Source organism: Triticum urartu, chromosome 3 (assembly GCF_003073215.2).
Source record: "Triticum urartu cultivar G1812 chromosome 3, Tu2.1, whole genome shotgun sequence".
In the NCBI taxonomy this organism is placed as follows: Eukaryota; Viridiplantae; Streptophyta; class Magnoliopsida; order Poales; family Poaceae; genus Triticum; species Triticum urartu.
The window spans coordinates 119036019-119048175 of NC_053024.1; the positions used below are offsets into that span (position 1 = coordinate 119036019).

Below are 12157 nucleotides of genomic sequence, written 5' to 3' on the forward strand. Positions count from 1 at the left end.
CTTTGATATGCTGCATTGTTGAGTTTTTTTTTGAATAGGTAGAGTTTTGTTCAAGGTTGCTTTTTTTTGCTTTTGATTCCAATAGAGCACATAACACAAACATAACACAATTTATTATTGTCTGATTTGGTCATTTTTGGTACAGCTCTAGACAGCATTAGTTTAGTTATCATTTAATATATTGCAAGTGATGTTTGGAAAATTCCACACCCCCATTCTTAAGTTTCCAGTGGCAATTTATCTAAGATGCTCTCTTCATGCTTTTACAATTGTGGACTGTATCCACCAACTAAATGATTCATGGTATATGAATGTTTGTTCCATTGCACAAAATTCATTTGTCTACAACAAGTGAGCATCATACATAGCTATCCCAAGTAAGTTTTTAAGTTTTTCTTACTGAGTTAGGAGTATAGCAGGTTAGAATATTATTATAGTTCAATGTTGTTTATTCATAAATGTTCCATCCTTTTATAGTATGCTAAGGGGGTTACAACTTCGTTAGATCGATGTCTTGATAAATCTTTTGTTTACATTAGTTGTCTACACAACATGACTCTTCATAGTCTTACTCAACCCTTTGCCAGTTTATAATTTGTGTTGTGCTCTATAGATATGCTCAACAAAAGATACAAATTTCCGCAGCAACGCATGGGATATCTACTAGTTTCATAATATAATACCAGCATTTTTGACACTGTAGGTAGTACGTACTTCCAATCTGTACTACTTCCTCCGTTCCATAATGTAAGACGTTTTTTAACATTATATTAGTGTCAAAAAATGTTTTATATTATAAGACGGAGGGAGTACTTCCTACCGAACGGATCATATTATTTTCTGTGAGTATTGTAAAATCCAAATACAATACGTCCACTCAGAAGCAACAACGGCTCGCCGGTTTGCCTGAAACGCTCGGCGTCAGTCACACGAAAAAATTAGTAAATCCAAATGGCTCATGCGATGCAACCCAAATGAAGACAGGGACTCGTCGAGCGCAAGACTACAAAGGAAGACGTTCCGCTCGCTCACTGACCAGCCCCACGCTTGGGCCACATATCTCCACGGCCGGAGCTGGAGCTGCAGCTCACCACACTCCCTCCTCCATCCCCAGTCCACACCAAGGCGTGAGCGTGAGCCCGAAGCCATGGCGGCCGTGGGGACGCCGCAGGAACCGTACGCGCCCAAGCCGGCGGGCGAGGGGAGGGGCTACTGGCGGTGGCACAGGGACGATTTCTTCCCGGAGCCGTCGTTCGCGAGCTGGGGCGCGTACCGCTCCGCGCTGGCCGCGACCCCCGCGAGGCTCCGCGACCGCTTCACCGGCCGCTCCACCGACGCCATCGAGCTCGGCGCGCTGCGGCGCCGCAGCGAGAACGAGATGCGCCGCTGCCTCACGTGGTGGGACCTCACGTGGTTCGGCTTCGGCTCCGTCATCGGCGCCGGGATCTTCGTGCTCACCGGCCAGGAGGCGCACGACCACGCCGGCCCCGCCATCGTGCTCTCCTACATCGTCTCTGGCCTCTCCGCTATGCTGTCCGTGTTCTGCTACACCGAGTTCGCCGTCGAGATCCCCGTGGCCGGCGGCTCCTTCGCGTACCTCCGCGTCGAGCTCGGCGACGTCGCGGCCTTCATCGCCGCCGCGAACCTTATCCTCGAGAGCATCATCGGCACGGCCGCGGTGGCGCGCTCCTGGACGTCCTACTTCGCGTCGCTCATCAACAAGCCGGCGAGCGCGCTGCGCATACAGACCTCGCTCAAAGACGGGTACAACGAGCTTGACCCCATCGCGGTCGTGGTGATCGCGGTCACCGCCACCATGGCCATCCTGAGCGCCAAGGGCACTTCCCGGATCAACTGGGTGGCGTCCGCGATACACGTGGTCGTGATAGCGTTCGTCATCGTGGCAGGATTCATCCACGCCAACCCGAGCAACCTGACCCCGTTCATGCCGCACGGCGTGCCGGGCGTGTTCCAGGCGGCGGCGATCGTGTACTTCGCCTACGGCGGCTTCGACAACATCGCGACGATGGCGGAGGAGGTGAAGAACCCGTCGAGGGACATACCGCTGGGGCTGCTGGGGTCCATGTCGGTGATCACGGTGATCTACTGCGTGATGGCGCTGGTGCTGAGCATGATGCAGCCGTACACGGCGATCGACCGGAGCGCCGCCTACTCGGTGGCGTTCAGCAGCGTGGGGATGCACTGGGCGCAGTACGTGGTGGCGCTGGGCGCGCTCAAGGGGATGACGACGGTGATGCTGGTGGGCGCGCTGGGGCAGGCGCGGTACACGACGCACATCGCGCGGAGCCACATCATCCCGCCGGTGTTCGCGCTGGTGCACCCCAGGACCGGCACGCCGGTGAACGCCAACATACTCATCGCCGCCGCGGCCTGCTGCATCGGCTTCTTCTCCAGCCTCGACGTGCTCTCCAGCCTGCTCTCCATCAGCACGCTCTTCATCTTCATGATGATGGCCACCGCGCTCCTGGTCCGGCGGTACTACGTGAAGGGCGTGACGACGCGGACGCACGCGCTGCGGCTCCTGGTGTTCCTGCTGGTGATCATCGCCTCGTCGGCGGGCATCGCGGCGTACTGGGGCACGACGCCCGGCCGGTGGGAGGGCTACGTCGTGCTGGTGCCGGCGTGGCTGCTGGGGACTCTCGGCATCCAGATGATGGTGCCGGCGGCGCGCGCGCCCAAGGTGTGGGGGGTGCCGCTCGTGCCCTGGCTGCCCTCGCTCTCCATCGCCACCAACCTGTTCCTCATGGGCTCGCTCGGCTCGGATGCCTTCGTCCGCTTCGGCGCCTGTACCGCCATCATGCTCATCTACTACGTCCTCGTCGGCCTGCACGCCACCTACGACGTCGCCCACGATGTGTGCAGCGAAGACGAGCTAAAAGACTACGGCGACGCCGCTGATGATGCTGCTGATGAGAAGGCGACGGCGAAAACGGCCGACGTCGAGAGGGCTAGCGCGGGAGACGGCGGCCGCTAAAGATGATCCGGAGTCGGCCAGACGGTAGTCAGTAGTCGCTGCTTGACTATACGCTGTCTGAAAACTTGTAATTCGTACCATCAAATGAATCTTTATCTTCACACGATTGTAATCTACACATTTGCAGTCTTGATCTTTTGTTTTGTAATGTACATGTATGCGTGCTGGTGACCAGTCAGTACACTTTGACATCACTGTCTCAAAACTTGTTACTTATGCTACATATAAGAATTTTGTTACTACGTGCAATATATGGATAATCCTACACCTACAAAGTGAGTACGAAGGCCTATCTAAATTTCCAAACTATAAACCTCTCGGCTCCCTTGATTTTAATGAGGGTGGGCACCCCCTATCGGTTCAATAAATTTTTTACACAGGTCTAGCATTGTCTGCAATATATTTAGAAAGAGAATGGTTTTTAATAACTCACGACCTCAGAAGCCATGGGTGTCTGTTGTCTACTCCCCTGGTATACTCCCATCTCGTGCTCCTCTTGACTTCAAGGGTCGAGACAAATTTACGGGTGGCCCCGTCCACACCCACCCTTTCTTTTCGTCTCTCTTTTCACAACTCCCACTTAATCAATAGGAGCATGGTGTCTATTTATACTCCAATGAAGTCCAATACCTAATGCCAGATAATTTAATCTTAGCCATTGGACGAGAGGGGAGCATGGATGAGAGTATTCCGGAAGAGCAGGCAAGCCACATCCAGGTGAAACCGGGCCTGGAGCTACAACTTAGGGGTTTCCAATGTCTAAGAACAAGGATCACAACAACATCTCAAACAAATTATCTTAACATGTACAAGAGAGAATATTAGGGGGGTCGTTTCACCTCTCTAGTAGTTTTGTCAAAACTCATAGCCAATATCTCATTTTTGCCTATATCTCTTCCTACACACTTTGAATAAACTTTACATTTCATAACAAGATAATCAAACATGTATGATCATATCACACACAATTTTAACACCTTTCAAATTCACAAATTAGGAAAGCAAATTCAAAATCAAACATAACGGCTTGAGCATAGTTCACTCATCATGCACTGTCATTGCCACTCATGTCACTTGAGCCACCATTCCACTAAAAGCTCCCATGGACACCCCTCCCTTCCCGGTACCAGCCTATTCTCCTAGACACAAGACTTGCTCATTCGTAGCCTTAGAATAGGCTCTTCCCATATGAAGGCCATTTGGATTCATGAATATGAGCTTTCACTCTTGCTTGTTCCTCAACATTCTCTACTCAATTGCAGTCCAATGCTCCGCCATGGCCACCCTTCACTCCTTAGAGGCAAACCGACACTCCTGTAATTCCTTGAGCTTGTTACATCTTGTTCCATCTTGTGATTTCTCTTCTTTCTTCTCCATAACACACTCCATTCGTTTGCCACCATGCTGGGAGAGTTGGAGTTGTCCGACTCGCCTTTTTGTGGCAAGCGCTTCATTATTCCTTGTTTTTATTTAAGATCTGTGAGCTTGATGAGACTTCATTCAGTAACAGAGCACGCTTCTTTGACTTGGTAGGTGAAGATTTGAACACAAGCTTAGTGAGGTGCTCAACTGTGCGGTCGTCGAGTGTGTGAGCCAGCATATGCGACAGCTTGGTAGGCTCAATGTCCAGGGACGATGTGGTGAACTTCACCAGTGCGTCAGGGTCTGGGCGCCATGAGTCAAGCGTCGCTTTCTCATAGGCATCATGGTCAGTGCCGCCGATAACATGACCAGACTATTGCACCATCTTCATGGCTAGCCATAAGTCCACATTGGCCATCAGAAGGTGCCAAAGAGCACCATGCTCCGTGAGAGAGCTGAAGCAAGCACACAGGAAGACGACCATGCCATAGAGGGAGCAGCACTCAATGCACGTAAGGGTCCTAGTGCATAACTGCATACCATGTCCACCTGAAAGTCGAGCTCGAAGTCTGGGTGCGTGGGGAACGTAGTGCCATACCAAATGGTGTTGAGGATGATGTTCGAGACGGGATCCATGGGGCCATAGCAGTAGCCGCCCTTGATGAGGCTGCAATGGTGGAGCTTGCGCAAGCCGTCCCGAGGCAGCCGGGCAAGTGCCTCTAGGTACATACCATGGATCTGTTTGTTTTTTGAAAAGGAGGCTTACCTCCGGTCTCTGCATCAATCGATGCATGCAGCCATATTATTAAAATCAAAACAAGGCCTTAAGTTCCATGGAAACTCAAAATCTGAGTAAGAAAGATAAACAAGTCTGTAAAACGCCACACCCGGCAAGAATGTGCCACATCGGGCTATAAAAAATAGGCTACGATGCCTACACACCTAGCCTATTATTAGCTCGCCATCCAAATTGGCTGAAGATAGCCCGTGCTATCGTCTCCCATCGGCTGCACCCAATAACCATAATCTCCCTATAGTCCGCATGAGTGAGTAACAACCACATACGGATCCAGGTTGTAGCTCTATAGATAACCTGCAAAAAAATAGTGAATTTTGTCCCATTAAAAATCATATCATTTCGAGTGCATATAGCCCATAATAGTGCACATATTCCTATCCGAATATGTTTAGCTGTGTGTATGTCTACTCCATTAAGCCACATCCCAAATAACGTATTGATACTCATTGGAGGATTAACGTTAAAAGCTATATGAATGAATCGCTATAACAATTTTGCAAGTGGACATTCGAGAAAGATGTGTTTAACTGTCTCGTTTTGATCACAAAAACAACATCTAGATTGACCGACCTAATTCCTTTTCATCAAATTATCTTTGGTCAAGATGACTCCTTAGTGGACAAACCATGTAAATATCTTGATGCGGAGTGAAACTTTAATCTTTCATATGTGCAAAGACCTCGACAATGACCCGGAATCAATTAAGTCCAAATACATGGATTTGACACAGAATACTCCATTCGTGGTTAACTTCCAACTAATTGTATTCGCCTGATCTGAAAGTTGAACATCCATCAGCCTACGTACCAGGTGTAACCAAGCATTCCAATGTTCCCCTACAAGAGATCTCCTAAATTGGGTATTAAGTGGTACTGAGTTTAATACTGTGGCGACATAATCTTCCTTACATTGCACCATATTATATAGGGAGGGGTATTGTAAGGTCAGGGGCGTCTCCCCTAGCCAAGTGTCCTCCCAGAACCTAGTAGAAGTACCACAACCAATTAGGAACTTCACCCGCTGGAAGAAAGTTACTTTCGTCTTCATTAACCCTTTCCAAAAGGGTGAGTCTGTTGGTCTTGCATCACCTGGGCCTAAGTCTTAGTATGTAGGTATTTATTCCACAAGATTTGTACCCACATGCCTTTGGTCTCCGTTGATAATCTGTATAACCATTTTCTAAGTAAACTTCTATTCTTTACCTTTAAATTCTTGATCTCTAACCCACCCTGGTCTTTGGGTCTACACATAATATCCCATCTAGCCAGTCTATATTTTTTCTTGGCCTCATCGCTTTGCCAGAAGAAACGGGATCTGTAAAAGTCCAATCTTTTCCGTACCCCTACCGGTACTTCAAAGAAAGATAGGAGGAACATTAGAAAACTCGTCCGTAAGACATGAGCTAATCAACACCAACCTTCCTCCGTAAGACATGAGCTTGCCCTTCCAGTAGCTCAATTTTTTTTCAAATCTATCTTCTATATATTTCCATTCTTTGTTCGTTAACCGTTTATGGTGAATTGGGATCCCTAGATAACTAAATGGTAGGGATCCCATTTCACAACCAAATAAGTTGTTGTAATTATCCTGTTCTTCTTTAGCTCTCCCAAAGTAGAACCGTTCTCTTTTATTGAAATTGATTTTGAGCCCAGATATTTGCTCGAAAAGGCATAAAATAAGCTTCATATTCCTAGCTTTTGCAAGATCGTATTCCATGAAAATAATAGTATCATCCGCGTATTGTAAGACGGAGACGCTCCCCCTCTACAAGATGGGGAACGAGACCTCCTACTTGGCCGCTCTCTTTAGCTCGACTAATAAGTACTGCCAACACCAACATATCCGCTATGATATTAAACAACACAGGAGACTGATGTCGCTTGAAGCTACGACGATTTTTTCCCTAAAGAGGAAGGGATGATGCAGCATAGCGGCGGTAGGTATTTCCCTCAGATATGAAACCAAGGTTATCGAACCAGTAGGAGAACCAAGCAACACAATGTAAACAACCCCTACACACAAATAACAACCACTCGCAACCCGACGTGTTAAAGGGGTTGTCAATCCCTTTCAGGTAACGACACTAGTAATGGCGTGTGGACGGGAGAGAGTTGTAAATATTGATAGATCGAACGCCAAATAAAATAAATTGCAAAAAGGTATTTTTGGGTTTTTGGTCTAATAGATCTGAAAATAAAAGCAAATAAAAATAGACCGCGAAGGCAAATAATATGAGAAAGAGACCCGGGGGCCGTAAGTTTCACTAGTGGCTTCTCTCGAGAAAAATAGCAAACGGTGGGTAAACAAATTACTGTTGAGCAATTGATAGAACCTCAAATAATTATGACGATATCCAGGAAATGATCATTACATAGGCATCACGTCCAAGATTAGTAGACCGACTCCTGCCTGCATCTACTACTATTACTCCATACATCGACCGCTATCCAGCATGCATCTAGTGTATTAAGTTCATGGAAAAACGAAGTAATGCAATAAGAACGATGAAATGATGTAGACGAAATCCGTTTATCTATGGCGGTAGATATAGATCCCATCTATTTATCCTTAGTAGCAACGATACATACGTGTCGGTTCCCTTTCTGTCACTGGGATTAAGCACCATAAGATCGAACCCACTACCGGGCACCTCTACCCATTGCAAGATAAATAGATCAAGTTTGCTAGATAAAAACCAAATATCAGAGAAGAAATACAAGTCTATAAGAGATCATGCATAAAAGAGATCAAAGAAACTCAAATACTTTCATGGATATAAAAAGATAGATCTGATCATAAACTCAAAGTTCATTGATCCCAACAAACACACTGCAAAAGAGTTACATCATATGGATCTCCAAGAGACCATTGTATTGAGAATCAAGAGAGAGAGATGAAGCCATCTAGCTACTAACTACGGACCCGAAGGTCTACAAAGAACTATGCACGCATCATCGGAGAGGCACCAATGGAAGTGGTGAACCCCTCCATGATGGTATCTAGATTGGATCTGGTGGTTCTGGACTCTGCGGTGACTGGATGAATATTTTGTCGACTCCCCTAGGGTTTCGGCAATATTGGGGTATTTATAGAGCAAAGAGGCGGTCCGGGGGGCACCCGAGGTGGGCACAACCCACCAGGGCGCGCCTGGGGTTGTGCCCCCCTCGGGGCACCCCTAGGCGCAGCCAGGGCCCGTTGTGTTCCTTTTGGCCCATAAAAATTCTGCGTAAAGTCTCGTGGCATTTGGACTCCGTTTTATATTGATTTTCTGCGATGTAAAAACACGGAAAAAACAGGAACTGGCACTTGGCACTATGTCAATAGGTTAGTACCAAAAAAATGATATAAAATGACTATAAAATGATTATAAAACATCCAAGATTGATAATATAATAGCATGGAACAATCAAAAAATATAGATATGTTGGATACGTATCAGCATCCCCAAGCTTAACTCCTACTCGTCCTCGAGTAGGTAAGTGATAAAACAGAATTTTTGATGTGGAGTGCTGTTCATCATGTCATATTATATTCTTTTCTTTATAGCATGGACATTTGGACTTTTATGTGATTCAAAGCAAGTATAGTTTTGACATAATAGTTTAGATACTCAAGCATATCAACAAGCAACCACGTCTTTCAAAATATCAACACTAAAATAAGTTATCCCTAGCCCATGATGCTCAAACATTGATCCATTCATGAAACACACTCGAATATTAGCTACACCCAATACTTAAGTACAATCATATTGCCTCCTAGTTTGTCGTGGAAGTATCATGGCAGATGTCCTCATGGAAGGACTTAGTTATGGAGCCATTGCGACGAGGTTAGCTTAAAGGGGTCAAACGGGACAAAGGACACAGAGAGTTTATACTGGTTCGGCCCCTTGCGATGAAGGCAAAGGCTTACTCCAGTTGAGGTGGTATTGCTAGGGTTTCGATTACCAGGGAGCAAACACACTTTGCATGGCTCTCGATTTGATGTTTCTTGCCCTAAGCCGCTGCCGGGTCGTCCCCTTATATAAACAGGTTGATGCCCTGTGGCCTACAGAGTCCCGGCCGGCTCATACAATTTGTACGGCTCGGTGACGTATCTTACATGCCTTATATTACAAGTCTACTCATACATGGCGGTTTACATTTACGGGCCTTAAGCCGTCTCTGGGCTTGGGCCTCCTACCGACCTATCTATGAACCGCCGTCTGGTATATTCTTGGCCTTCATGGATGAACCACCATTGTGGTTGACCCGACCCCTCCTGGGCGGGTCATACCTGATAGTCATATCCCCAACATAGTTGGTGCTTTTTGTAAGAGAAGATGGAGACTTAAAATAAAAATTGCATAAAGTAAAAGATAGGCCCTTCGCAGAGGGAAGTAGGGATTTGTAGAGGTGTCAAAGCTCAAAGCGAAAAATTTAGAGATGAAAACATTTTGAGAGGTGTATCCATCCCACCAACGAAAACGACTTAGAGTTCCCAATACTTTCCATGCATTATCATAGGCGGTTCCCAAACAGAAAATAAAGTGTATTCCTTTTTCCACCATAACTTTCACTTTCCATGGCTAACCGTATCCACAGGTGCCCTCCATACCAACACTTTCTAAGGAATTTATTATTTGACAACATAAAGTAAATTTATTTGTTTTTGTATTTCGGGACTGGGCATCCCTAATACCTTTGCCTTACACTCGTGCAATGACAAGTGAATAAACACTCATCTTGGGAATAACACATCTAGCATGGAAAATATTAGCCACCCCTCACTGCTTCGCGAGCGAAACAAACACACAATAGAGAAGTTTATTTTGAAAATTAGAGATGGCACATGCAAATTTGCTTAGAACGGGAAAAGAATACCACATATAGGTAGATATAGTGGACTCATGTGGCAAAACTGGTTTAAAGGATTTTGGATGCACAAGTAGTGATCATACTTAGTGCAAAACGAAGACTAGCAAAAGAACGAATAATCTCATAAGCAAGCATTAAGCATAATTAACACCGAATAATGCACCATAAGTAGGATATAATTTCATTGCATGATTATTGACTTTCGTGCATGCATAGGGAATCACAAACCTTAACACCAATATTCTTACTAAAGCATAATTACTCATCAAGATGACTCACATATCACATCATCATATCTCAAAACTATTACTAAGAATCAAGTTTATTTTTCCAATGATCTTCATGACATTTTTTTCTTTTATTTATCCTTCTTGGATATCTATCACTTTGGGACTAATTTTCATGTGTTGCTTTTCATAAGCTCAAACAAATATAAGTGAAGATCAAACAAATTTTCTTTCTCTTAGAATAATTTAAGTGAAGCAAAAGAGAATTTCTTAAAAAATTTACTAACTCTCAAACAAATCTAAGTCAAGCAAGAGAGCATTTCTTAAAAAATAACAAAGCACACCGTGCTCAAAAAGATCTAAGTGAAGCACTAGAGCAAGTCCATTGCTCATAAAAGATTTAAGTGAAGCATATAGAGCAATTCTAACAAGTCATGACATAATTTTGGCTCTCTCAAGTAGGTGTGTCCAGCAAGGATTGATGACTTAAAACACAAAACAAAACAAGCAAAGACACATATCATACAAGACGCTCCAAGAAAAACACATATCATGTGACGGATAAAAATATAGTCTCGAGTAAAATACCGATAGTTGTTGGAAGAAAGCGGGGATGCCACTCGGGGGCTTCCCCAAGCTTAGTTGGTTGCTCATTCTTGGATAATAGCTTGGGATGCCGAGGCATCCTAATGACCCACAAGTATAGGGGATCTATCGTAGTCCTTTCGATAAGTAAGAGTGTCGAACCCAACGAGGAGCAGAAGGAAATGATAAGCAGTTTTCAGTAAGGTATTCTCTACAAGCATTGAAATTATCGGTAATAGACAGTTTTGTGATAAGGTAATTTGTAACGGGTAACAAGTAATGAAAGTAAATAAGGTGAAGCAAGATGGCCCAATCCTTTTTGTAGCAAAGGAAAAGCCTGGACAAACTCTTATATAAAGGAAAATGCTCCCGGGGACACGTGGGAATTATCGTCAAGTTAGTTTTCATCAAGTTCATATGATTCGCGTTCGGTACTTTGATAATTTGATATGTGGGTGGACCGGTGCTTGGGTACTTCCCTTCCTTGGTCAAGCATCCCACTTATGATTAACTCCTATTGCAATCATCCTCAACTACAACAGAAGTATTAAGGTAAACCTAAACATAGCATGAAACATATGGATCCAAATCAGCCCCTTACGAAGCAACGCATAAACTAGGGTTTAAGCTTCTGTCACTCTAGCAACCCATCATCTACTTATTACTTCCCAATGCCTTCCCCTAGGCCCAAACAATGGTGAAGTGTCATGTAGTCGATGTTCACATGACACCACTAGAGGAAAGACAACATACATCTCATCAAAATATCAAACGAATACCAAATTCACATGACTACTTATAGCAAGACTTCTCCCATGTCCTCAGGAACAAACGTAACTACTCACAAATCATATTCATGTTCATAATCAGAGGGGTATTAATATGCATAATGGATCTGAACATATGATCTTCCACCAAGTAAACCAACTAGCATTAACTACAAGGAGTAATCAACACTACTAGCAACCCACAGGTACCAATCTGAGGTTTTGAGACAAAGATTGGATACAAGAGATGAACTAGGGTTTGAGATAAGATGGTGCTGGTGAAGATGTTGATGGAGATTGACCCCCTCCCGATAAGAGGATCGATGGTGATGACTTCCCCCTCCCAGAGGGAAGTTTCCCCGGCATAACAGCTCCGCCGAAGCCCTAGAATGGTTCCGCCAAGGTTCCGCCTCATGGCAGCGGAGTTTCGTCCCGTGAGCTTTCTTATGATTTTTCCTGGACGAAAAACTCCACATAGCCAAAGATGGGCATCAGAGGGCTGCCAGGGGGCCCACGAGGCAGGGGGCGCGCCCAGAGGGGTAGGGCGCGTCCCCCACCCTCATGGA

General features: G+C 45.4%; 1 protein-coding gene across 1 annotated transcript; it reads left to right on the top strand.

The window, feature by feature from the left end:
• The first annotated feature begins 1018 nt into the window (after positions 1 to 1018).
• Positions 1019 to 3186, top strand: LOC125543228 (cationic amino acid transporter 5-like). Its single transcript, XM_048706495.1, has one exon. The coding sequence runs from the start codon at positions 1148 to 1150 to the stop codon at positions 2993 to 2995; it is 1848 nt and encodes a 615-aa protein (XP_048562452.1). The 5' UTR covers positions 1019 to 1147; the 3' UTR covers positions 2996 to 3186.
• Positions 3187 to 12157: the final 8971 nt, after the last annotated feature.